General features: G+C 33.8%; 3 protein-coding genes across 3 annotated transcripts; 1 reads left to right on the top strand and 2 right to left on the bottom strand.

Moving 5' to 3' along the window:
- The first annotated feature begins 608 nt into the window (after positions 1 to 608).
- Positions 609 to 5,127, top strand: LOC120336556 (ornithine decarboxylase 1-like). Its single transcript, XM_039404253.2, has 11 exons — positions 609 to 733; positions 1,139 to 1,216; positions 1,559 to 1,732; positions 1,938 to 2,110; positions 2,694 to 2,828; positions 3,094 to 3,259; positions 3,543 to 3,681; positions 3,843 to 3,958; positions 4,119 to 4,239; positions 4,312 to 4,399; positions 4,634 to 5,127. The coding sequence occupies exons 1-11, from the start codon at positions 698 to 700 to the stop codon at positions 4,683 to 4,685; spliced, it is 1,278 nt and encodes a 425-aa protein (XP_039260187.2). The 5' UTR covers positions 609 to 697; the 3' UTR covers positions 4,686 to 5,127.
- Positions 5,128 to 7,020: 1,893 nt separating this feature from the next.
- On the bottom strand, positions 7,021 to 15,077 carry LOC120335378 (dipeptidyl peptidase 4-like). The gene is made up of 16 exons (XM_078120074.1): positions 14,954 to 15,077; positions 14,681 to 14,785; positions 13,795 to 13,889; positions 13,198 to 13,275; positions 12,353 to 12,498; positions 11,884 to 12,055; positions 11,589 to 11,733; positions 11,144 to 11,331; positions 10,664 to 10,808; positions 10,018 to 10,155; positions 9,789 to 9,887; positions 8,720 to 8,857; positions 8,505 to 8,644; positions 8,070 to 8,191; positions 7,844 to 7,982; positions 7,021 to 7,179 (listed from the first exon to the last, which is right to left on the bottom strand). The coding sequence occupies exons 1-16, from the start codon at positions 15,075 to 15,077 to the stop codon at positions 7,021 to 7,023; spliced, it is 2,133 nt and encodes a 710-aa protein (XP_077976200.1).
- Positions 15,078 to 17,443: 2,366 nt separating this feature from the next.
- On the bottom strand, positions 17,444 to 25,276 carry LOC120335382 (dipeptidyl peptidase 4-like). Its single transcript, XM_078109740.1, has 19 exons — positions 25,119 to 25,276; positions 24,791 to 24,892; positions 24,585 to 24,679; positions 23,990 to 24,067; positions 23,688 to 23,743; positions 23,192 to 23,303; positions 22,832 to 22,983; positions 22,396 to 22,567; positions 21,886 to 22,033; positions 21,230 to 21,414; positions 20,777 to 20,912; positions 20,470 to 20,604; positions 20,231 to 20,329; positions 19,775 to 19,912; positions 18,900 to 19,039; positions 18,717 to 18,838; positions 18,498 to 18,636; positions 18,110 to 18,211; positions 17,444 to 17,844 (listed from the first exon to the last, which is right to left on the bottom strand). Exons 1-19 carry the CDS (start codon positions 25,234 to 25,236, stop codon positions 17,686 to 17,688), a joined length of 2,388 nt encoding a protein of 795 aa, XP_077965866.1. The 5' UTR covers positions 25,237 to 25,276; the 3' UTR covers positions 17,444 to 17,685.
- Between the last annotated feature and the right edge of the window lie 2,518 nt (positions 25,277 to 27,794).

Here is a 27,794-nt window from a genome sequence, read left to right as displayed (position 1 = left end):
ATTTAGGTCAGCTTCTATAACGTCAGGGATGTCGTTAACGTTTTAGAAAATCAGTGCATTCGAATTAGACGGCCACATGGCTATATCGGGAAGAAAATGACTTGATTGAACAGTTATAAACAACAACAGACCCAAGTTCTAGGATTTGATTCGTTGGACAGATGAAGCATATAAATCATATCCCAAAATATGCTAAAGACAGCCCCCAATATTTAGATTACAGATATAATTAAAACATAAATGCAAAATTTTGGGTGAAACTTCAAGTCCCATAAGACTCAAAACTAGCAAATTTGAAAAAAATGAAAAAAAATTGCGAATTTTGTAATCGATTGGTATATTGCTTGCAAAAAAGAGATAATTCCACAATAACAAAAAACAAACAACTATCTTGTGAAAAGTGTTGGCTATCTAAAGTTATCTAGTTTTTTTTACACTCTTCAAACTATATTGATATTTGCGCGTACTACGATATCACGACGTGTTACGAAAATTGGGACAACAATTATGCGTTTTACTTAGTGGTATTTGCGCAGCAGGATACTGCGATAACACCATGGGTTCCACGCAATCCAATAACAATGATGAGGTTTACTTAATAATGATACAGGAAGGTGGCTGAAGTGACCGTTGGATAGACAAGCGATTTTCTAGGGTATTTGAATTTAGATATCTGTTGTACTCTACAAGACTAGAAATGGCGAAATACACAACGTTTCAAATAGGCACTAAGGTGAGATTTAAAAAATAGTGCTTGTTCGAAAGGCTGGAGAGGTACTGCGTTTTATCACGACACTACACGTCGTGATTATTTTACCTAGCAATCGAACCAGCTGCCTACGTGACAGCCACTAACCCGCTACATAAAATTCAGTCATATGACAACGTATAATCTATTCATAACTAACCTTAACACTTTTTCATACATCCTTGATACTTTATAACAAGTTAGTTTCGATTGAACTGCCAATATTTTATGACAAGCAGCTTGCAATTATTGAAGGAAAATTTGCTTAAAATATCGCGAACTGCTGAATTCGTCAAATTCGGTATTATATTCTACTCTGGGAGGATACGTATTTGATCATATAGATATAAATTTTGTTTTGTATTGATACTCATCATACTTTTTCTCCAGGACGGCATTGATGTAATTGAAGGGATAACGATGAACGATGCGGCAACTACCATTTCAAACTCTCCAGAAGGTCGCAAGGTGAGGCGACATTTTTTTTGTATTGAATTCCTCTTGGCCTAAAAGCGAATATGACTCCAAATTTGACTGCAACTCCGAATTCCGAGAAAATCACATTTATTTTTATGTGTCTATCGAGAATTTGACGTTTTTTATTTTTTCCGAAAGTTTTGAATTCGACAATCGATTTGAATGAAAGTTGTATATTCCGACTCACTATATACATCTCACTATACATTTTCACTTGGTTTCACCTGCGCGATACGTTTCATGCTGAATGGTACATGTAGTGAAAGAACCTCAAATGCGATACAATAATATGTTACATTGTGTATTTTCATATTGTGAAGTGTTTATTTCTAGAATTATGATGACAGCTTCTTTATATGCGACTTCGGCGATATTGCAAAAAAGCATAAAAGATGGCAGGAATTATTTCCCACCTCGCGTCCATTTTATGCAGTGAAAGTTGCTCCATATCCACCAATGGTTAGGTGTTTGTCTGCATTAGGTGCTGGATTTGATTGCGCTAGTCAGGTAAGCAAATGAGTAATTCTAGTTTCACACCTTTATAAACATTTAAAATATATAAGTTGTATAAAGCAAATGTATTTGCGGCTTGTTACTAACTACATAATCATGTATAACGATAGGCCTATCTAAGCTGCTAAAACGCACGCAACACAACATCCAAGTAAAAAACACTAGCATCATTTAGACTACTAAAATTAGTTTATTTCAGGAAGAAATTGATTTGGTATTAAACAATGGATCAACTCCAGATTCTATCATTTTTGCCAACCCGTCAAAACCAGTCTCACATATTATTCATGCAAGAGAGAATGGAGTGAAAATGTTGGTATTCGACAGTGAACTAGAACTTCAGAAGATCAAGAAACATTTTCCAGATTCGGAGTAGGTCTTAAATTTAATTACGTTTTTTATTTATTTGTCTTTAATTAAAAATGCTGGGTAAAGTCATAATTACGGTTCAGTATATCCAAACGTTTTCTTCATACAAGATAGATAGACCGATTTAATTGTTGAAATCAAATATGAGAGAAAAAATTTAAACCTGAAAAACACGGGTGATGATTGCCAGAAAATATATTTGGTTTAATATTACTACTATTCTGAGATAATTTGATTTTGAAAATATTATTAAGTGAATTCACATGCTGTAGTATCCTGAATTTTTCCTGCTGTTTGTCTTGTTTCAAATATTTGATATGGATCCCCGTAATTGTTACTGTTTTATGCAAAAAGATATAAAATATTTTTTTTATTGTAAATGTATGAAAAATACTGTCATGCAAGTTTAGGAAATTTAAAACTAGAACTATATCACATGAATATTTTTTGTCTTCTGCGGGTGGAGAAAAAATGACAATATCATACCCGTGGATGGACTGGCTTATATTTCATACTCTCTCTTGTCTGTCGACTAAACAATCATAACAATCAAACCTAAAAAAATCTAAAACTATTTTATTTCAAGATTGGTTTTACGAATAAGCGTTGACAATCCAACAGCTGAGTTTCCTCTCGATGGCAAGTTCGGTGCAACCTTTGAAGAGTCTCAACATCTAATCACTACTGCAAGCTTAACTAATATGAAGATTATAGGAATAAGGTATCAAAATAATGGTGTTTTTTATAATTTTTATGTATCACCATCGAAAGTGAGGTGAAATGACGATTAAAGACGAATCCACGAAGATGAGAAAGTGAAACATTTAATCACCGAAACCTTCGTCAATTTGATTTCATTAATCCATAGTTTGATTTGAAATCCTTTTTCCAGATTGCTGAGAATCATTTCAAAATTAAAACATCTATGAATAGGTGTGTAAAAGAATTACATAAAATGAATAACTAAAATTACTATTTCATTCCAGTTTTCATGTCGGTAGTGGATGTCTGGACGCCAAGTCATTTAGGGAAACAATCGAACGCGCAAGAGTACTGTTTGATTACGGAAAGACGTTTGAAATGGATTTCACCATTTTAGATATCGGAGGAGGGTTTCCGGCACTTCCAGGATCCAAACTGTCTATTGAGGAAGTATACAAATTTAAATGTTTCTCATCACTTTGATTTATCTTAATATTCCTGCCTTTGCACTCATATTTCTTCTCTTTTTATTCCTGGACTTCCTCATTTTCTCTATGCGATCGTTTCGTTGTTTTGTTATTCATTTTTTCTGTCATCAGATACATTCCCGTTTACGCCTACTTTGACATATGAATCATGTTCCGAAATATTTTATATATTTTGTACTTTCCTACATATTACTTTCTGAACTATCCCAGCCTTTTTACTTTCATAAAGTACAAATTGTTTCCAGATAGCATCATCCGTGAATGCCTCTTTAGAAAATGAGTTTCCTTCTAAAATATACAAAAATTTGGAGGTTATCGCTGAGCCGGGAAGATATTATGCAGCAACCGCGTTTGTGTTGGCAACAAATGTGATAACGAAACGGGGTAAGTGATTCTACGAAAGAGGGGGAAAAGGTTCAACACCAAACTAGGAACAACTTTATCAGATTTTATGATGCGTGTATGTACAAAGTTGAATATTTTATTGTAAAAATGAATTCATGTAAATTTATACAATCTGCTATATATGTTACAATCTATTCCAGAGCACACAAAGCTACCGAACGTGGATGTTGAGTACATCATCAATGAAGGATTGTATGGATCTCTGGTGTATTTGCATGATACTTTACCAGGAGAAATGAATCCTTATGTTCCGGGGGTAATTGATATGCATATATGTATATATAATAGAAATTATAAACTAAATAATGAAAATCATATCATCCACACAATTAGATATTTTTCCATTTCGATTTCGGAGAATTTTAAAAATTATTTTTTGGACAAAATTTTTTCCTAGTTTATAGTTTACCTTATAGGAAAAAGCAGACAAGGATCGCCATTACGCTTGGTTGTGGGGTCCAACTTGCGATGCTCGGGCGTTAGCTAAGAAAATATCTGTGCCGAAATTGGACTGCGATGACTGGCTATTTTGGAAAGGTAATGTTTGCTGAATGAAATTATTGCTTTTTTTTACAAAAAGTCTTCACTTTCTTTTTGTTCGTCAAACAGATGCTGGAGCTTACACTTTTGCATGTTCGAGTGGTTTTAATGGATTCAAAACAAGAACATTCTACAACATTATTTCAAAGGAAAATGAGTTAGTACTAGTCTTTTTTAAAGCACTCTCAACGTTCTCTTGAATAAATATGAATAAATTAAATTTACCAGGTGATTAATCCTTCTCACAGGTAAATACGTCAATGATATGAAATTTAAAAGCATTGACTGTCAAAAGATTAAGCGTTCCATATATATGATAAACCTTGACAAAAATTAGTATATATATATATATGACAGTAGTTAACAGCAGCCGTATTTTACTTTAATTCAGGGCAATATTTTGGTCGCTCATGAACAACAAAATCAAAGTATTATTGGGGTGATGAAAAGATTGCCGGAATAATCAAGCCATTTTTTGCAGAAGAAAATTTTAGGTTTTTCTTGTTTTCTATGGCCAGGAGCAATGAATTTATAAATCATTCAATAACATTGCTTGAGAGTAGAAAATTATTGAATTTTTTTGGCTTCTGTTTAAAAACAAATGGCTGCAAAGTAATAATATGGAGTCATAGAGTAACAATGTTTTAGAACAGTGGTTGGTCTCAGCCATTAAATACTAGCAGATCGATAGCACTAAATGAAATGTACTCGCGGACTTAGAAAGAAATTTCGCTTAATCGTTTATGTCTATTCCTTCGAATACCATTATGTCATCCTGACGAAAAAATGAGTTTGGCGATTCCAGCAATCAGCGTTTTAAAACTTAATCCATATTTTAGGTAATATTTTCTTTAATGAGCGCTAGACTGCAAAATCAGGAAAACAATTTGCATCTAAAAACATTTAGGCTTCTTACGATAAACATTCGATGGTGAAAGATGTATTTATAAGTTTTCTGTTGTCATCTGTTGTGCCACTGACGAATACATAAGTCATTTCAATATTAACGTGAATTGGCAAATACGTAAGCGTGAGTTTCCTGAAGTGAAAATTTTAAGTTAAGCCAAGTTAGGAAAGAATAGTTTGCAGTCGGTATGGGATTGGGAACACAGTTTTTATTTCGCCAACCGTGACGGCCTCGGTTACAATTTTACGAACTCGTGCTACGCGAAAGTCAGAAGGTTTTTGTAAGTGTACGTACGTAGGGCAACCGAGGGTTTAGCGTAGTTCAATTCTAGTGGACGGGGTGTCACTTTCAGAAATTTGATTCTGTATTGTATTGTCTGACAAATGTCAGACTTACGGAGGCTTGTTACAGTCTTATGTCTGTCGCTGCATACAGATCCACAGACAAAGATCAACGCAACATCATAGGCAATGGGGAAGGAACAGTAACGGTAGGAGCACGCTACTCAACCATATATGCCTTTAAATAGTTTTGGTGATTTTTAGGTGCCTGCTCGGGACAACGCCAGGTTGAGACGTGTTATTGTTTATAATTGTTCAATCAAGAAAATCATTTTTTGGCATACTCATGAACCCGGATAATAAACAGTTTCCGTTATATGTTAGCGCCATCTGTAAGGTTATAAGATTCTGCTCAAAATTTGTTTATGTCAGCCAACGAACTCATTTACCAAAATGTTTGACTCGATTTGTTGCTATTAAAAAGTACCCCAGGTAACTGGGAAATAATTTTATTTGCAAGAATTGTTGTTATTTGATAACATTAAGATGCCATGTTATCAAATCTCCGACAGTTATATTGAACCTAAACAATCTACCTGGACCCAACCCATTGGAAACCCTATCCTCGCGCTATGGAGACGGTGTAGCTATAGTCGGGGGTAATTTTCTAATTAAAAGTGATTGCAAATTTCAACAAACTGTAAGTGATACAAATACAAAGAAGCAACGCTCAAATATATAGATACGAAGGCCAAAAGAAACCGCTACCGGCCAGGATACTAGTGCAGATGGTCAGTCTAATACATAAAATATTACAAATAGTTTTATTCCTAATAGTAGAATAAATTCCACCGAAAACCGGAAACGCTGAGTGCGATCGTGAAACCGGCATACGGTGCGAAATTTTGGATTTTAATGACGAAATAGATAAAAGTAATTGCCTTCTAGCGGCAACAACAATCTTGAACCACTGAGAGCTATTGGTCCAGAAGTTATGGAGAACCAACAGCAAGAAGAGTGATCCATATTTACATTCCGTGTCCAAAAAGAAGAATCATAATAACAATAAAGCAATTGGTCCGATACTTAATGATTAAAGCAATTTTTTCACATCGGGAAGAAGCAGAAGAAGAGATACATTGAATGACTGTAGAGTGTAGATAAATAAATGAACGACTGTCCAAGCGTTTAGTCTGAAGTTTTTGACTCACATTCGAAAAAAGTTCGAGCACTCGCATTTAACTATTTAGTTGTGTAAAAATTTTTACCAAATACCAGATACCAAATAGGCCATCTCAATTAATATTCGGTTTATCTATTGCACCTATTTTTTTTCTTAGCTTGGGTAACACATTGTATTTTAAAGAACTGACAAATTCAGCAGAGTATATTTATTTGCTCCCATGAACACTGGTAACCGATCGTGTCGCAATTGTGAACTAAAGTCTGGAAGTGCACTTAACTTCGTATATCATTTATAATTGTTATTGATAATAATGTTTAAAATTAAAAATCATGTTAATCAATCTGTTACTATTTCTCAGTTAATTGACGCGGTACTAATGAATAAGATCAGTTTTACACTTTATATCAAAGTCCAAAGCAGACTTTCAAGTGATGTGTCAGTAATTTGTAATGATGGCCGTATGCGTTCTTTCCTCGATTGAACCTGTGAGTTTCATCACCAGCAAAATATGCTAAAAAGTCAAGATCTTCTTCTATCATAGCTTTCGTCAACCTGGCAGCGTGCTGCAAAATAGTAAATAGGTAATGATTAAATGTACCTGATATTATGTAAAATCATTGCAAAGCGCCAGTGGCGTCAAGTCAAACTTCGAAGGACTAAAATTTTTTTGTGTCATCTACTGATCTCAATTAGATATTGTCTTAAGAAGAAAGTGCAAGAAACTACCTAAATTGTCTATTCATTTACTCTCAACAATTACCGCTTTGTTGTGACACTACCGGCGCTTTTCATATTGCTACACTAAACCAACCGCTTTTTTATCAGACAGCGTGAAGATTCAAATCATATTCTACAGGCTGCTGAAGGTCTGATGTGTTGTTGTTTTGTTGTGAGCAGCCGACAACTGCTTTTCTTTAAAAGGTATCGGCGTAGATACAATTTCATATCGTGCATATTAGTGTAACTTAAAAGGAGAGTATAAAAATACTGCGTGCAAGAGGAACTTAAGACAGAAGACATACCAAAAAATGTACATTTTCGTCACTAGTACCGTGGACTAGAACAAAATAATGCTTTCCAATGTTGTGAAGCTTTTGAAACACTGTGGATTTGTTGTATCCGACCTTAATAAACACCATCAAAATACCATTTAATATGCAGGCCATAAATTAAAAATAGTGATGAGGATATTTCATTCAATAGTTTTCAGTTTATTATTCGTTTTACCTCATTTTCACTCGGCAATCCCATGTAACGTTCAGTGTAAAAGTTATGATATGTCATCCAGTCAGTCACAGGAGCAACTGATAATCCACATTTGAACAAAAGATTTTGATCTTCAGACATCGTCCTTGCAGTGATGTATCTATACGGTAAAATAGTACGAAATTTGGTTTCAGCAGCAAAATAAATAAAAAATCATGTTATAGTCAGGGAATTATTGATACTTTACCCTCCATAGGATCTTCCCCATATCGCAATTCTGTTTTTATCAACAAAATCATACTTTTCAGATATTTGTCTGGTTGCTTCGATCTGGTCCAATGGTTCGAATTCTCCCAAACGATGATAAACCTATTAAAGTTGCATAAATTTATTTATTTCCAGGCATAGATGGAATAAAGGAAAACTACTGTTAGCCCTTAAAATTGGAGATAAGAGTGGATTAAGTATCATATTGGACTGGCAGTACATTGTATTATACATTCCAGTTGCTTTTTTGAAAATCATATCTAAGTAACAACTTTATAAAAATATCAAATTAAAGATAACAGTTCTCCAACGAGTTTCCTCTAATTTATATAAAAATATTAAAAAAAGACTTGAACATATTTTTGAAGATAATTATTATGTGTTTGGCTAAAAAGTAACAAAAATATTTAATCACCATATTTCGAATCTTTTCTCCTCTGAAACCAGTACCTCTGCCATCAAACGTCATCACCACAATATCAAGATCACTACTTGGTATATACCCAGTCGCCCAAGTAGACACAAATGAATCTATTGTGTCTTGGTAACCAGGGCCTGTTGAAAAAGTTAGGGTTTGGTGAACATTTGATGAAGGCCTAAATTTGATGGTTATTTTGAATCTATACTTACCAGAATACACTTGCACCAGCAATGGATATTTCTTGCTTGGATCAAAATTCTCCGGTTTGTGTAAAGTATAATAAAAAACTTCATCATCGACTTGCGGAAGACTGAGTTCACCATATTCACGTGTTCGAAAGTTATAGGCTTAGAAAATAAAATAAAAAATTTCATATTAATTTCGATTCAAAAGTAGATGTAACAATGAAACTAGAAACTCTACGAATATACAACAACATTACTAGAACAAAAAAGCTATGCTCAAATATATGGACACGTAGCGCCACATAATTTTGATGACGCAAAAAATAAAAGTAATAGCCTTCTGGAGAAAAAATTTCATCTTTAATCACTGAAAATTTCAAAGCAATTGGTCCAGTAATCAAAGAGAAAAGCGATTTCTTCAAAACGTGTAAAAAAACAACAAAACGATCGTTATGTCCACTACGTGTCCAATAAATGTAAAAACTTTCGTTGCGAGATAATTGACGGACATTGGTAACCAGCAAAATCGATCATATATGCCAGGGGTGGCCAACACGTCGATCTCCACATCTCGAGTAGTCGATCGCGTCTGATGTTGATTGGATTTGATATCAGCCAAAAATTGCCTCGAACCAGTTTCATGCAGCACCTATTTGTGTTTTAAAACAGAAAGAATACAGTGATGTGCATGCGCAAAATATGATATACACATACAGTATCTGAGTCTTGGCAAGCCCGATATCGCATATTATTACGTACACAAAGTTACTGTTCAAGTCCAAGATTATCGTGATAAACTGTATTCGCAAGAAGACATTGGCACCCAATATACCCAATTGTTCTGATTCCAAGCGAGCGAAGAATCGGATTTGAAGGAAATCGTAAATTAGTTACGGAACTTTGAGCGATTGCGCTGACAGATCCGAGTAGAACTTTTTGTATGCGTGTGTGCAGTTATTTGCATTTTTAATACTCAATCGTATGTATGAAAAAATCAATCGATCGCGAGTTATTTTGAAGATTTTAGTCGATCGTGGTCGAAAGCAGATTGGCCACCCCTGATATATGCGATAAGTTTTTTTTCATAACTTACTTCCCAAATTTTGAATCAGTTGTGTATTGTTTTCCTTTACTTCAACAAAGTTGATGTTACCGGATTCAGAAATATGATGGTATGTAGAAACCGGTACACCTGAAAAGCATTCTTAAAACTTAATATTTAATTGTAAATGATATCTTCAATAGTGGATCCGTTTTAGCCTAACATTGCAGAAATTATTGCATTGAATTAAGTTTTTTTCTGATTAATTATGAGAACTTACCGTTTCCTGTCCCTCCACAATTTATAATGAGATTAGATCCTTCAGGACTGAATGATGAATCAACCCAATTACATCTATCAGTATAAATAGTATTCAGATCACATGTTATACACTCTCTTGTCTTGTCATTTCCGTGTGCTGAAATGTATCATAATCCTTGTCACATTTGGGAATCATCACACTCCCAGCCCATCAACGGCAAAAGGAGATGTTTGGACCATACTAACCAGTAAAATACCGGATTTCTGACAAAATTAACAAGGCCCAAGTTAAAGAAGGCGATGACATATATATACGGTTCAAGTTGTGATATAGTATATATATATTTAAATGGATACTGGATGCAAATACACGGAACATACCGTAGAACATGTGTATATACTCTAGAAACATTCATCTTATAGTTTTAATCTTTCAGCTAACGAGTTTTACGTACAAAATATGGTGGCGGGATATTGAATGTGGCACTTTGGTAAGGGCAGTTTATTTTAGTAAATTTTATCACCCTTTTTTTTAAATTTTCACATCACATTAATTCTTGGATAGATACTACGTAGGCGGTAATTATAATAGATTATATATCGGGACTACTTTTTTCATTGATGTCCGATACTCTTTTCTTTGAACGAATATTTATATCACGAACCTTTAACTCTCCACAAGTGGCGCAATCGAGCTGATCCTTCTTCTGTGTTCTCGACCTCCGTGCTTGTGAAATAAGCCCAATCGTTCCTTTTGTCATAAAAGTTAACTGGTATTGAACCTATATCTGTGTTCACACGCCCAGTCACCTTGAATAAGGAAAGTATATATCTTGAAATCAGTATATTTGCGTAAAAATTTGATACTTATGATGGCATTACAAATTGTAAATCTCGTTTCGGAATATTGTATATTTCGAGGTATGTACAGGCTAAACTAAACAGTTATGATATGTTTTTCTTTAACGGTTTTAAATTGAGAATGAATCTTCCAGAACTCAAATCTGCATAAGTTGAACCAGGAATTCACGAAATCTCACCTATTGTTATCCACGAAGTCGATTAAAATCTAACATAATATTCTAAGTAATTTTAGAGCCCTAATCGTATTCTCTTTTCGATTATATGAAGTCCAAGATATTCACTTCAAAAGATCCATTTGTACGCCAGTCAAGTACATTATTGGTTACATCAACAAGAACAAGGTGTGTGTAACCGAACGAATTCACTCTGGCTGCTAAATATTCATTTGCATCTGCTACTGGTACCAAATCCGAAGGCCTGTAGTTACCCAGCCAACCTTCGCCATTTGTGAATATTTCCTCATTTGACACTGAAATCAATTCACTTAAATATTAGGTGATTTGTTTGTTATTGGAATTCATATGGTATCTGAAAGAGTGGCTTATTTTTAAGCGCAATTTGGAGGCAAACAAAGGCTCGTGTTTAGTAGAGAAAAAAGAAAGTTTTATTCAATATTTAAATATCAATTTTAACTTATTATTACTCTCCCGTGATAAATCATGTAACCACCTACGATGTATACATTTTTAGCAGTAAGTATACGAATAATGAGAGATATTTCATTACCATGATTGCAAGACCATGAGTTTGCTTCTGTACACGTTTCTGTCACTGCTTCAATTTGGCGTCGATTTTTCCATGTAGGAGTAAACATCAAATTGTCCCTCCAAACAACAGAGTTTAAATAGTATTCCTCCCAATTGGTTACCGTCTGGATGGAGCAAGTTAATCAAGAAAGCAAGTAAAAAATTAAAATTTGTAATCTTAAAATCATATTTCGTGAAAATATGCATATAACAAATGCGCTATATCTGCTGAATGAGAAGGTAAAAAATCGATCATTCGAGTATTATACTCTCACCTCGGTTGGCTTAATCTTTGTACCTTGCGTTGGATTGTTCGTATTGACAATATAAATTGATGTTTGAGATATCGGAGTACCGGGTTTTGGATATGATAAACCTACAATCTTAGGATACAGATCTCCTCCGTAATAAGCAAAATCAAAAGTTTTCACCACGGTTTGATTGATTCTGGAAATATTAAGAAAACAACACTCGTAAATACGTATTAATATATTTATAGCAAAATTTGACATTGACCAATATTCGAAGAATGCCTATTTATTTCGATCTTAACAATACAAAAATGATCCTAATGATCAAGACATTGGTGCGTAGAAAAGAAAAAGGCAATTTTCGTTCTTAATTTCTTTGTGCAGTTTGAAGATTTTGAAATACTTCAAACGAATTTTCTTCAATCCCAATCTGCATAAATTATATTGTTCGCGCTGTTTACATGCTGCATGAAATATAAATTGATTCACGTACTTGGCATAAGCAAAGTATGCTCCATTTGGTGACCACCAGACTAAAGGTGTTTTGAATATGAGGTTATATCCCCAATCAGTTATTCCATTGAAAATCACATTATTTTCTCCGTCGTTAGTAATTTGAACAGGATTAGATGTCATGTCCTAAATTAAATTAAAATCCTAAAATTTATATATTTACTTTTATTAATTGTAATTCATTCCGTAGCAGCAAAAGAGTTATTAATATCATAATACATTTTTCGTACTTCAATGTGTACCAACAAAATATGTAAAAATTGTTACACGATTACAAACCGAAATAAGATATATATCAAAGTCGTGAACGTATGTCATCATGTGTCCAGATGAACTCCACTTGATGTTCTGAATTCCGTTGCCAGAAAAGTTTGATATAGTTTGTGGCATTCTGCAATTTGTATACGAATTTACAAAGGCGGACAATTACAAAAATACACTGTATTAATATTACACGTTTTTCAATTACTTCATTCTTGTCTATAGCTAGGACGCATTTTATCGAATAGAGTACAATTTTTTCCCGAGGTCGAACATATATCATTAAACTCGCATTATTCTAGATTGGAAAAAAGTTTTTAACATATAACAGCATCTTACTGAAATAATTTACTGAAATGAAATAATTATATTACCTAATCGTGGAAAAAATAGAACTCAATGCAAAACAAATAAACAAAGGTAACCGCATACTCAAGAATCGTTGGTTCTAAAAATTGCCACGGAAAATGTCTTCATGTAATGCACGTATGCCTGATATCAATATAAAACAGAATTTAATTTTTTCCAGTACAGGAACACATTAATTAGATTAGCTATACTCACATCCATGTGTTCATATGTAATCACAATGTATTGAAGATCAGCCGATGCAGAAAAAGTCGACGGATTTGGCAAACTACGCTGCAAAATAATTTATAGTTATCGTAAAATACCATTGTTTGTCATGAATATAAACATGTTACTTGTATAATATTCGCAAGGAATACTAATTTAATTTTACAGTGATATGCATAACGCAAACACAGATATCAATGAGTGTAGTTTTGTGCTTACAACTGATTACTTCATTTGTTTATTGGTTTTGTTAAGTCGCTTACCTAAACGAGCCGAAACATTCTATCAACTATACCAGATGTACTGAGGAAATATGTATGAAGCCGCATTACTTTTACTTTCATTATTGATCGTTACTTTATTCATATTTTATTCACTAATCATGTACAATTGTACCATACCTATGCAAAAAGTTGCAGCAACCATCTTCGGCTCCAGAGTCCTATACCATACCTATACCATGAAATCACTAATTTAAATTTGACTATGATTGAATACAATTTATTTTAAATATATGCAGGTGAATATACTTTATGAGCAAATACGTTTCACTCATATTGCTTGAAACCACGTTATAATAATTACCCAAGCAGAAGAACTAAGCAGCTCGCATTCATCTAAATTGGTTATATTCCTCTTCAATATAGCTTGATCGTTTCTTTTATAAATGTATTCGGAATCTAAAATTGTGTTTCACACAAATTAGAGAAGCATGATTAGTGAGTAGGTATACTTATTTTAATAATCTAAAACACTGGTTCCCAATCGGGGGCCCGGGGCCACCTAGTGGGCCACAGAGCAGTTGGAGGGGACCAGCATGTCAGGTGCAAAACTGATTTTACTTCTTCTTCCACTAGAAAACTCTTCGTTCTTTCTAGTTTTATTGCTTAATAAGGCTATATCACAAAGTTTTTTCCCTTTGTTGAGCATGAATTGTTTGAACATAATTGAATTTGAAATCTACTAATAAAAATAGCATTATGAATACTACCGGAATGCTAAACAGAAGGGCCATAAGTGCTGAAAGCCTCCGGAGAGGGAATTACGAGAAATAAAAGATTGGGAAGCACTGATCTAAAATATTCAAAAATTTTATATCTTCAAAACTATACTAAGTGATTCAAGAGTCTTGCTACACACTAACACAAATATATTTCTGTAACGTTCCGTCTGACCAAAATCAGACTTCTTCAGACATGCATAGTTGTTATGTATGTCTGAAGAAGTCTGACCTTGGTCAGACGAAACGTTACAGAAATATATTTGTGTTAGTGTGTAGCAAGACTCTTCAATCACTTAGGATAGTTATCTTTGCTCTTGCTACAGCATCCTTGCAATATATGCATACGGATCCACCGGCACAAAAGCATAGAAGAAGGATAAGTAGTTAGTCTTGCAGAAACCATATCTTCAGTTCAAAACTATATATATATACAGAAAAGGTGAGAGAATATCAAATATTTGTAAGTACCTGAAACCCAGTCTGGATAATACGATTTTGGCTCAAATTTCCCTTCTAGCCAATCATCGAATGTCATGTACTTTTTATTGTTTGCTTTTATCATAGGGTAGGATTCTAAAAAAAAACATCGTCATGATTTGCATTAAAATGTGATCGAGTGAAAATATAACTTGACAAAACAATAACTTGAAAAAAATTATAAATAATGACGAGTGGGACTGCATTTCTAAGCTGTAAATAATAACAATAGATTTGGCGTTGTCAAAATGAAATATCTCTTACCTTTAATTTCTCTCTTCTCCAATTTTTCAGTATTAATACTGCGTTGATTTGTATTCCATATTGTCAAACACGCTGCTAAAGCGAATAAAATCACCACTCCCAAAATGGGTCTGAGACGAGCCATTTGGTATAGGAAATATATTTTTTTTTATCAGTCCTAGTATTTCGAAATTTAATCGAAATATTTGAATAGAAAGTTAACAAACGTTGCTTTCAAACCAATATTCTATAGAGTAAACGTACAGTCTAAACGCAGTTCAGAATTTTGCGCAAACAGTGCGAGTGAACTGCAATTCATATCATTAGTATACTCAAACCTACCAAACAAGCATTATTGCATGGAGCTGTAACTAAGCGAAAATTCGCGTGAACGATTCACCTATGGGCAAAGCAAATACAAGTTTTATTCTAAGCATTAAAAAGACTTATTTGTTCCTGAAGTGTTATACATCTAATAAACAGCAGAATGTTTCAAAAAAATTAACCCAAATATGAAATTTATTTCAGTTTCTATTAAAAATAAACATTTTAACTCGTATTGATTGCATTGTGATCAATGTAAAAAAATTTTAGGTCCACATTATGGTAGAAAAGCATGATGTCAGCACGATGTAGGCTGAAATTTTCGGCTAAGCTCGCCACCACAGGATACTCGCCAAATTTGTTTACGCTCATCAAATTTGTTTGGGCTCTTCAAATAACCACGAAAAATTATTTGAACGGGGACATAAGACCGATTCTAACATACAGTTAAAATATAAGCAAGCAATTAAAAAAATTTCGTTTATCTGGTTGGCACTTTCTATACGACTGTTATTCAAGCCATTCGTTCGCACTACTCATATATACCTAAAAAGGTCCTACTAAGTTTGGTAGAGCCGCAGTCTTCCTTGTTCGGCATTGTCTATCTGGGTCAGGAGGGGGTATGGTATTCGTAACCGAGATCTATAATCTGCTACTATGCTGAGATCGTTAAGTCTAACGCTTTACCAGCTAGGGCCCAGGGGTTTCCAGCCGGGGGGCCGTGGCCGAGTTGGAGGGTGGACACCATGCTAGACGCAAAACTGATTTTACTTTTTCTCTCACTCCAAAACTCTTTGTTCTTCCTAGTTTCATTACTTAATAAGGCTATATAACAAGATGTTTTCCCTTTGTTGAGCATGAATCGTTTGAAAATATTTGAATTTGAAATCTACCAATAAAAAAAGCACCATTAATACCACTGGAATGCTAAACAGGGGGGCCATGAATGATAAAAGCACTTGGAATGGGGCCACGAGATAAGAAAAAAATATACTGAGCCTTCTGCGTTGAATTCGAATGACCAAACTCGAATTACTTTATTGACTTGTATTGACTTTTTCACCCTAACAATTAACTAGTTGCTCTGATGACATTCATTAATTTCGCCTATGCGAAAACCAGTCTAACTGGTGGAATTTTCTGCCAATTCAAAATAACCAATATGCAACGAGCTCGGCGTTTTCTATTGTCATGAAAATTGCTGCTTCAGTTGTTTCAAAGCAGTTCATTGCTATGTTATACACTATTCCTAGCAAGCAATTATCTCATAATATCACGTCGGAAACTACTTTTGTACTCTCCTAAACTTCATTATTTTGGACAATGCAAGCCACGTTTCAAACTGCAAAATGCTGTGATAGAAGTTTGTGTAAATTTACCTAGTGCATACAATATTGTTTAACGCATATACGGGTCAGTTTTCGGATGTCTATATGAAATAGGGTATATGAATATGTCTGGGTATTTGTACAATGCTGATAGAATAGGTATGCTTTTCATTCTTGCAGTATGCCCTTTGTTAACTCCTTTGTTGAATTCTTGTTTAGACACCCTCTAGAAACCTAGTGTATATGTTTGCTTTTCATTTGCTAGCGGCATTCCGATTTTGTGGAATGACACAATATCAGTTGTCAAACTTTTCGTTTGAAAGCTTTTTTTAAGATAGTAATCCTCTTTTTCAACTCATTGATTATTTCAAGCACTTGTTCTGAAGATATTTGGAAATGCCAAACCCCAAATTGATGGCTCCAGATATGATAATGACGGCTATATTTGAAGTCTATATTTCAATTTTAAAAGAGCAACGTTACCAAAGCAGTTTCTTATCTAACTCGAGTTACAACGGGCTCCCTCCTGATCGCACCTTATTTATTGCCAACGTAACTTCACAATATACGTAATTGAACGGCGTGATTATGTACATAAAATTGATGAAGGCTTGTTTTTATAGGATGTTTTATGTAAACTGGAAGCAAAACACAAACAAGCGCGGTCAGATGGCGTAAGCCTTGATATTCTTTGTCGAATCATGGGAAGTGAACTCACACGGGTTGTTTCTGTAACGTTTCGCCAGTAAAACGAATATTAGCTACATTCTTATAAAGACGGATAAATTAAAATTAGAAGCCCAATGATGCTTCATTCGAACATTGTATTGACAAACAATGCGCTAATCATCTGTAGCATAAATAAACAGAATCACTAAACTATGTCTTTAAACATTTTCAGGCTATTCAAATTGGCCCAGAAGCGGAAGAATAAGTTATTTTTGTCACAGCAAACAACTACTATAGCAACAAATTATTGAGAGTATATCAGAAATTTTCTTCGTGTCCAGTTGAAAAAAATTAAATCAAAACGATAGGTCAATACGTAAAATCGAAAACAATTTGTTTGGGTCAACCTTTTACAAAAATTACTTAAATCAGTTATAATTCGAAACAAGTTTTTAAATGATGTGTTAACAACTTGTAGTGATGACCGTATGCATTTGCACCTCTGTCAAAACGGTGAGGTTCGTCGCCGGCAAAATATGCTGAAAAATCAATGTCTTCGTCGATTAGCGCCTTTGAAAGTCTTGCAGAATGCTGAAAAAATTGAAAAGTTAAAAATGAGAAAACACAAAAAAAATTCATGTTTATATTATATCATGTATTAACTATTTATTCACCTAAAATTCCTTTGAAATAGTATAATAACATTCTATCGCAGAAACATATATACAAATAAATCTAATCTAAAAATGGGTATTCGTTCTAAATTCATTTGGCAATTATTAAGTGAACGTAGATAGATACGTAGCTCAAATCAAAAAAATATGTAATATATTAGTAAGCAGAAATACTATTTTACCAAAAAGTGAACATTTTCATCGCTTGTCCCATGTATCAGTACAAAATAATGTTTTCCGATGTTGTGAAGTTTCTGAAACACTGTTGATTTATTGTATCCTATCTGAAAATTACCAAACGATATAGTAGTATTGTTATACAATAAAACACTTGGAGCACGAAGATTGTTGTACACTATGAAACATATTTTTGTTTATTTTGCAATTATGAAAACCTATATTTCTATCCTTCCTATTTTTAACTTTCAACGTAAGAGCTTTTTATTGGCCTAACAGTACATGGGTTATTTTTAACTCGCGCATTAGTTCCCGATTATCATGTTCATTGGGTAAAGTAGGGTATATATTATAATTCATCAAAGTCATATCTATATACGTATGCATACATACTCCATTTTCCATGGGCAAGCCCATATATCGTTCAGTGTAAAAGTTATGATATGTCATCCAGTCAGTTACAGGCGCAACTGATAATCCACATTTGAATAAAACATTTTTGTCCTCTGACATTGTTCTTGCGGTTATATATCTAAACATAAATAAAATAACACAAAATCTGATTTGAATGTGAAGTTAAATACATAAATCACCTCGCGTTCATATAATTACCCTCCGTAAGATCTTCCCCACATTGCAATCTTGCTGGAATCTATAAAGTTATATTTTTCTGTAATTTGTCGAGTAGCTTCGATTTGATCCAATGGTTCATATTCTCCCAAACGATTGTAAACCTTCAATGAGAAAGTTAATAAAAATACCTTTCATAAGAATAAAAAACTAATTTTGTCTCACCATATTTCTGATTTTGTCTCCTCTGAATCCCGTACCTCTTCCATCAAAGGTAACCACAACCACATCAAGATTGCTACTTGGTATGTAACCGATCGCCCATGTCGAAATGAAGGAATCTATTGTGTCTTGGTAGCCAGGACCTGAATTATTTAATCATATGATTATCGTTATATGTAAAAAAAAATGAGCAATGCTCAAATATTTGGACACAAACGCCAAAACGAAATGTTTCATCCAGAAAGTTTCTCTAAAATCATCCTAGACGAAGCTGTAACTGCACAGAACCGTATCTTACTATTACCGGTACTGTACCCGAACAGTCCTAGCCTTACCAGGTCCTGTGATGATGATGATTTATGCGTCTAATGCGAACGTAAATTAAAATACCACATGAATCGACTCACAACTGACTTATCAAATCTTTTACAGTATTTAACCGTTTACAGTAGTTAATTGTGTCTAGTCTACATTGCGTTACATGTATCGAAAAACTTCCGACTTTCGCGTAGCACGAGTTCGCACACATCAAAACGGAAGACAAACGTCATGCCTAGTGGAATAAAACTCATTTTTCCTTTAAAAACGTTACTCCCGTAGTATGTGAACCAAGATGACGGACACCGGAACGTAGTATGAGTTAGGGTCAGGCCATAATTTCAGGTACAAAGAGTCACTTGGCTATTGTCCCCAAACTCGTAATGGAACTAAAATAAGGAAGATTGGAATAAAATTATGGCCTAATTCTAACCTGGTACACATACTACGTTTCGGTGTCCACCATCTTGGTTTACATACTACGGGAGTACCAACAAAACGACAAAATTGATGGGAAATTTAGAAAATCCTTTTAGTAATGAAAACATATAATGTGTCACCTGAATAAACTTGAACCAGTAACGGATATTTTTTGCTTGGATCAAAGTTTGGAGGTTTGTGCAAAGTATAATAAAAGACTTCATCATCAACTTGAGGGAGACTAATTTCACCATATTCTCTTGTTCGAAATTTGAAAGCTTTGAAATTTGAAAAAGAAAAAAAGATAGAGAAGTTCGTGGTAATGCTGGCATATTTATGGCTAAAACATGTGCGAATTCCACTGTTCATAACCTCGACAGTCCATTACATTAACCCAAATATTATATATACTTCCCATAAAATGGAGCAGACTCTATCGAATTAGTGATTTTCTCCTGCTTATAAACTCAATATGTCTCTTACCCAATGATTTGCTTTTATTTGCCCCTGCTTAATAAGTAAAGTGACTAACATGAAAATGATTGCAAATACAAAAATAAAATTACTGAAACACTAGACACAGTTGGTTCTGTCACCTTCGAGGTTTTCTATGAGTTGAGTGTTATTTTCCACTTCGCCACGTAAACTAATATCACCAGAATCAGATATATAATGAAGAGTTGAAACGGGTACTCCTGTTGAAAATAAAGCTGTGACATGCAAACCATATTCAGCCGCTGAGATCGGAAAAAAACTAAAATCTATGGGAATTATGATATTAAATATAAATTAATTTGCATTGTTGTAAGACATCTTCAATATTCAGATTTTTTACCGTTTCCTGTTCCGCCACAGTTTATAACAACGTAGGATCCTTCGGGACTAAAAGTTGGGTCAACCCAATTACATCTATCAGCATATATTGTATTCAGATCGCATGAGACACACTCCCTTGTTCTATCTCCATGAGCTGTAGGACAAGAATGTTTTAAAGGGAACGCTATTGATAAAGACATGTTTTGTTATACAATCAACAACAATATTGTTTTGTTTTCAAATCGATCGAGATCGTGTTTTGGCATTGAAAATAGTTTTTAAATTGAATGTTGTGTTAAGTAATAACAGTACTACTTATTGTCAACCTTTAACTTTCCATAAATGGCGTATCCTTGGCAAACCATCTTCTGTGCCTTCAACTTCTGTACTTGTGAAATAAGCATAATCGTTTCTTTTGTCATAAAAATGTAAAGCTGCTCCTGCTGGAGTTCTATGGACAACCTGAAATATATATAGGTAAAATGAATACACTTCAATCAAGGTCTAAATTTACAAAACATTTCAAAGAAATTTTGGTAATATCAGCACTTTCGCAGAAGGGCGATAATCAAATGCATGCAGATTTGCCTAGACATGACGTATTTTCTTCATCCACATCCATTTGTAAATCGTTTTAGTTTCCTCACGCCCAAGAACTAAATATTCTGATTGAGTATTTTCCAGGAATATTCAATAAAACAGTATGGTTTTCAAAAAACTTGAACCCTTACTGATTGTATTCGTCTTACAATTATAAAGTAATTACAATGAAAACTAACCTCAAAGGTTCCATTTGTTCTCCAATCCAAAGAATTCTTTGTTCGATCAATAAGTACAAGATGCAAATACCCAACGCTGTTTTCTCTCACAGTCAAATATTCGTTTGTATTTAGAATTGGATATATATCTGAGGGTTTATAATCCCCTAACCAGCTGTTATGACCAATGATGACGTCTCCCGAAACTAAACGCACAAAAAAATAATAATACCATTACAATATCGAATTTTATGTTCAGGAAGTTCCTCGGACAACTACTCGAGCTGCTACATCATTTTTAAAGTCAGTTCTTGAAGCAAACTTCAAGCATAAAAGATTTCACAGTTGTGGGTCTGCAAATGACAACTACTCGAGCTGCTACATCATTTTTAAAGTCAGTTCTTGAAGCAAACTTCAAGCATAAAAGATTTCACAGTTGTGGGTCTGCAAATGACAACTACTCGAGCTGCTACATCATTTTTAAAGTCAGTTCTTGAAGCAAACTTCAAGCATAAAAGATTTCACAGTTGTGGGTCTGCAAAAGTATGATATTGAAACAGCGATTGAATTTTACCAAGACGGATCTTTCCGATTCACGTGTGTAAAATGTTTTCCCGATAACTAAGAATCAATGACTATTCAAAGATTCGTTTAGTTAAAACACTTTAAAATATTACCATGATTACATGTCCAAAAATTTGATATTAAATTACAACTTTCTGAAATTGCTTCGTTTTGAAGTCTATTTTTCAAGGTTGGCATGAAGATTTGGTCATTTTTCCAAATTAAGGAATTTAAATAATATTCTCCCCAACCGGTGACATTCTGAAAATTTAAGTAAATTACCATAAATAAGTGAAACACGAAAGTGTGAAAGTGCTATTATTACATTTTTTGTTATTACATTTTATTAAAATTTTTCTGAAGTTCAAGAAAAAACAATGATTGCCGTATAAATAGATAAGCCACACATTGCTATATAGTCCGTATATTATCTTGTTTCACTAAAACGATTGAAATTTATAGTTATCTATTAATTGTAAGAAACAATTTTTATTACCTATATACGACTCGAAAAATTCATATATATATATCGTAAATATATAATATATAGATATTAGTCAAATTTTAAAGTATGTAAATGTATCTTATACGTCGTATAATATGTACGGTATGTTACCACTTACATCACTTGGCATTACTTCAATGCTTACTGTCGGATTTTCTACATTCACAATTAAAATTAATGTTTTCGGAACAACATTGCCAGGTTTAGGATAAGATAAGCTGACCATTGTGGGATACTGACTTCCTCCAAAATAAGGAAAGTCAAAATTTCTTACTCCGGTCTGATCGAGTCTAAGAAAAAAACAAAGGAAACAACATAATGCTGTCTGGATATATTTACAAAATCAAAACTATATATAAAAAAAAACATTCATTGTAAAATCTAGAACCGATTATTTCAAAATAACTGCCAATGATATTTTAATATATCTTTAACTACAATTTCATTTACCTGCATTTTCATTTTATAAATTGAAAAAACAAAATTCGAGTACAATCTTGAGAAAATGGGAAGTTTAAAAACTGCATATCATCAATTACGCAGAAACGTCTTACTTCACATATGCTAAATAAGTTCCGTTTGGTGACCACAACATCAACGCATCATCTTTTGTTATTTCCAATTCATATCCCCAATCAGATATTCCATTGAAAATGACGTTGTTTTCACCATCATCGGTGACTTGTATTGGACTGGAAGAGAGATTCTAAAAAAGTAATTGTTAGGTTACAAAGCCACACTGTCTACGACGTTTATATTGTTCATTTGTTATATTTGTCATTTTTATATTGTTCAATCGTGTATTTCTCCATAACATATTTTGGTTTAATATTTTTTTCTTATAGAATATTATGGGTCAGAAGTGATTGAACCTTGAATACTAAGGTATAACAAGTATAGATTTGAGTACATACCGACAACAAAAACACGTCAAAATCATGCACATACGCCATCTTGTGACCTAGAGGTTCCCATTTGATTTTTTGAATTCCCTCGTGAGGAAAGCCTAGAGGGAAAACTTGTTGTCTGAAAATAATGTATTAATATATATTTAATAAACGAGAAACTTTTTTTCTAAATATTTTTGATGTTTTCGGAATACTGTGAAAACAACATTTGAAGGCTTTTCAAATTTACAGGTTCAGTAACTCGATCCGGATTGAATACCAAGAACATATCTTATTGGCAAAAGTTTATTTATCTCGTTTTGTCTTATTAACCCTGTCCAAAGTTATTTAGATGTTTATACTTCAGCAGTTGCACGTTTTTGTCAACTTTCACTTTAGAATTCGAAAATCAAATACACTATCAAGCGAGTTCACCAAGCCTTTTCTCTATAAGTATTTATTTTGATTCTTTAGTTTTTCATATAAAATAAAATGTATTTTATAATTTTATAAAACTACTCACGAATCGTTGGTTCGAAAAAATGCTACTGAAAACGTCCTCATGTAATGAACATAGGCCTGCAAATATCGCGATAATTTAAGAAAATGTTTCAACATTCTTCTAAAATCAGCAGAAAAGTAATAATTCAAAGTAATTGGACTAATATCAATATGACACAATTCCGGATTGGAGAGTTCTTTCAAAAGAATGTTGGCATATTTATATAGGTATCTGCGTAAAAATATGACGCTAAATGTTTACGGTCGAAAATCCTATTTATTTAGCACATTGTTTTACACCGTCAGTTTATAGTTTTCACTTACATCTTTGTGTTGATAAGTTATTGCCACATATTGAAGGTCGCCAGAAGCGTAGAATAATGACGGGTTTATCAAACTTTTCTATAAAAAAACAAGGAATAAAAATCGAAAATTGTGTTAACAGTTGTTTATGCCATTTGTATCCGAACTAATGAACTGGAATTTATAGCACAATATCATACAATCTGCTTTAACACTAATTATTTGAAGATGTGATATAATTAGATGAAAGCAGGTACATTTTTGTAATTTGGAGAAGTAATTAATATATATATATATATATGTCAAGTGAAGGTGAATTTATTTTTTAGATCATTCGAAACAAGATATTGCTTTCTTTGAAGACGACTAAAATTTGTTGATCTGTACGATACATGTACACAGTACAATATAGTCAAATAATTATATTTATAAATTTGATTATAGTATGTTGTAGCGCTTGTGTAATATACATAGAATAGAATGTTCTGATTTTGTTTCACACCTCTGATTTGGTTCGTGTTATCATTCAAAATTTTCAATTGTTTCTAAATGGAAACAGTTGTAACGCCTGCAAATACATCAAAAACCACTCAAAATTGATTTAAAAAATCTATACCAAGGCGGAAGAACTTAGAAGTTCAGTCTCGTCATCATTACTAATGTTTTTCTTCATTATCGCGTCATCATTATTTCGATGAATGTATTCAGAATCTAAATAAATGAAATGCAGTTTACAGTAGAAGTCAGATGTTTTATTTTATTAAAAAGCCATCAAATTAATACGCTCTTGATTCAACATGACATGTATGAAAAGATAGTTACCTGAAACCCACGTGGGATAGAACTCTTTCGGTTCAAATTTACCCTGTAACCAGTCATCAAAAGTCATATATTTTTTGTTGTCCAATTTGGGTTCCACACCCACTGCATTTGAAAATATAAAATTTGATTTATAGATAAACCACAATGAGTACGGTCATTGGCTCCATTAATTGTTTTCGATTTGCCATCAAATTTAGAATTTACACCATTATTTTTTTATATCCATATGTTAAAGCATGTAGATTTCACAAGTTCACATTTTATAGCAAGTGATTATGATAAAATGAAAATGAAAATAAGTTTAATTGTTATATACATATTCACTTACCTGCTCTTTGCAAAGCCTTTACATCGTCTGTAGTTTCTGAATGATCTACCACAATCACGCACGAGATGGCGCCAACAATAATTAAAGTGATACTCAATAGCTTCTTGAACTTATCCATCAGAAAATTCTAAACTTGGCATATAGTGTATCGTTTACACTCACAAATATAATTATTAATATGAATTAGTTACTATCTGTATAAGATTACAAATGTTAGTGAATTTCAATCGTCATCACGTCTTTGTTGATAAATCTTACAAGTTAGGCAATTTAATTTGAAACGATTTTGGTTTGTTAGCAGTCCATTAAAGAGAACACTCAAAAGGTGATATGTCGTCAAAGGATTCAAATATAATTTTTTCACCGAAGTTGATATAGCAAAAAAATGACCTTATAATGCAGGGTATCACGGGTGCTATTAGATTAGGCAGCTCTGAAGCAAAAATCAACTTTTCAACCCTATTCCAATCTCCATCCAGATTCTAGATCTTCCGCGCTGTTGATAGTTTACTATGTTATCGGTTCTCCGTTCGCTATTTTAACGAATTGTTCGATAACCTAATTAGAAGCGGAGTGCAGTCATAAAAAGATTAAATGCTGAACAGTCTGACGGCCGCAATTTAAACTTATCCCACGTGTGCAAATTTTAGTTTTGAGCAGTCCAATTATGTAGCGAAATATTACATGTCATTACAGTGTTAATACCGAACCGTTGAGACCGGTGTTAATGCAGTTAAAATTTCCGCAATGGACTTCTTAACTTTGTGATTTTATACACGTAAGGATAAGGCGCAAAAATCTTCGACGAAACCAGAGTTCGTTTATTGACGTCGCACATCTATCTCTTCCTCCTCATGTCATAAGTTACTAATAAATGTCCAATACAAAATACCCACTATACATCGCGCTAACCATTTTCGTTTTTTCTGCAAAATGTGGAAAAAGTGTCATTTGTTGCACGCAGTCCATCTGTAAGTTATACCAGGGTGGTCCAAGGTTGCGAGGTTGCAGGGCCGCAAAAACTTTGGAGAAGGTCTCGCGGGCCACAGTCGGAGGAAACCCGAAAGTAATCAAAACATCGAGAGTTTACTCACTTTAAATATATTTTATAATAAGAGTTTATCGTTCTGATAAGTTTTTCAAGGAAACTATATAACGCCTTTGGTTATTTTAAAATTGCTTCCCGAAAAATATCGTGGTATTTTCGGTTTCTTTTCTCGTGTTTGGTTTTGTAATGTCGCTTAAAATGATATTCTTTCGTGACGGATATTACTTGAAAACACATCAGACACACTGGTTTAACGTTGTTGTGGGTAAAGAAATGCGTTTCCTCTCAGTTTACTACGGTCACCTTTTTTCTACACTCATTGTATTATGAATTGATATATTTGAAAAAATTTATTACTTGTAGCGAGAGCAGGTCTAGTGCTACTGTCAAAAAACAACCAAGTCCGTCCAAGTTCGGACCTCAGAACCAGATAAAAAAATGAATCGCACGGCGCCAAGTCAGCTCTGCGGTTCGTCACTGCTGTCACATGACCAATGTTTAAAATAGAGAAATGTTTTGACTAAAATAAAGGCACAAAACGTCTCTTCAAATGAGGAATTACTTGTCACGAGCTCATCTCATGGGCTTGGTCCTGTCTGCACAAAACAATTCATTCTCCTTTTACCGATCACAATTGCGTACCACTTTTGTGTTTTTTACTCTGGTTGCGTATCACCGACAAAACTGGAGTTGGGACCAATGAGAAAAGAAACGCGCTATGGGAGTATTCGATATGGCACTACATCCATTTTAGATCTTTGTGCAAAGTTTCAACGTAATAATTTTATATAGTAATAACGTATTGATTGCGTGCAAAATCGCGAAAGCATTTGCGTCGTCTGCCGTCAGAGCTAAAAGGCTTTAATCATCTTTTCGTTTTAGGTGGGAAGTAACGGTAGAGAGCAATCTCAAGACAAGAACTGGTAGCGCTATAAATTTCTTCAGCGAATACATACGGTATGGAAGATAAAGCGTTGTCGCCATATTTTAGCCAACTCGAAAGTTAATCGTTGCAATAATTCAAAGCTGCTCGCGTACCACTAGTGGTTGCGAACCACTGCCATATAGGCACCGTCTTGGCGTTTACAGATACAACAATGAAATTCCGGACATCTGGATTAGGAAAAGGACTATTCCCAGTTGGAATAGTTTAAAAATAAATCAAAATTGTTCTGCTAATAAATACAAATATTTGCCAATGGTTTACTAGTGTACGCTAAAATTGTTCTGCGGCCGCACGGAATGTGTCGGCGGGCCGCAGTTTGGACCACCCTGAGTTATAATTATGTTGTTTGCTAACAACTTTCCTCATTTAAAATCGTTCTACGTATTCTCATAAGCCTTCACATATAGTGCTCTTTCTCAATCAACATTTCAACTGCAAACATTCTGTGGTAGAAGTGTAAAGTTTGCACTAATTTAGTGTGCACAATCTTGTTTGTTCAACATAAAACTCGTCAGTGTTAGTACGTTTGTATGCACCAGGTTTGTGTATTTATACAATACCAATAAAAAATTAGTCTGCTTTTCATTCTTGCCAAATATCCTCTTTTGCCTCTGAATTCTTGTACTGAAAGACAGCATTTGTGTTTACTTTGATTTTTCCGCTTCGCGACGACTTTATTATT

The sequence above is a fragment of the Styela clava genome, chromosome 2 (assembly GCF_964204865.1).
Source record: "Styela clava chromosome 2, kaStyClav1.hap1.2, whole genome shotgun sequence".
NCBI lineage: Eukaryota > Metazoa > Chordata > Ascidiacea > Stolidobranchia > Styelidae > Styela > Styela clava.
The sequence above is the reverse complement of the archived record's forward strand: the minus strand, read 5'-3'. Positions and strand labels throughout refer to the sequence as shown.

What these genes read in the sequence shown, in the direction of transcription:
- LOC120336556 (XM_039404253.2), top strand. Translation starts at nt 698, where the DNA reads ATGGCGAAATACACAACGTTTCAAATAGGCACTAAG. An exon ending in GATTTGATTGCGCTAGTCAG is followed by an intron (nt 1,733 to 1,937) that starts GTAAGCAAATGA and finishes AGTTTATTTCAG; the next exon opens with GAAGAAATTGATTTGGTATT. An exon ending in AAATGTGATAACGAAACGGG is followed by an intron (nt 3,682 to 3,842) that starts GTAAGTGATTCT and finishes AATCTATTCCAG; the next exon opens with AGCACACAAAGCTACCGAAC.
- LOC120335378 (XM_078120074.1), bottom strand. Translation starts at nt 15,077, where the DNA reads ATGGCTCGTCTCAGACCCATTTTGGGAGTGGTGATTTTATTCGCTTTA. An exon ending in ACTGATTCAAAATTTGGGAA is followed by an intron (nt 8,858 to 9,788) that starts GTAAGTTATGAA and finishes TTATTTTCTAAG; the next exon opens with CCTATAACTTTCGAACACGT. An exon ending in GCTGGTGCAAGTGTATTCTG is followed by an intron (nt 8,645 to 8,719) that starts GTAAGTATAGAT and finishes CTTTTTCAACAG; the next exon opens with GCCCTGGTTACCAAGACACA.
- LOC120335382 (XM_078109740.1), bottom strand. Translation starts at nt 25,236, where the DNA reads ATGGATAAGTTCAAGAAGCTATTGAGTATCACTTTAATTATTGTTGGC. An exon ending in TTGAAGTAATGCCAAGTGAT is followed by an intron (nt 22,034 to 22,395) that starts GTAAGTGGTAAC and finishes TTAAATTTTCAG; the next exon opens with AATGTCACCGGTTGGGGAGA. An exon ending in GAGACAAAATCAGAAATATG is followed by an intron (nt 18,839 to 18,899) that starts GTGAGACAAAAT and finishes TTCTCATTGAAG; the next exon opens with GTTTACAATCGTTTGGGAGA.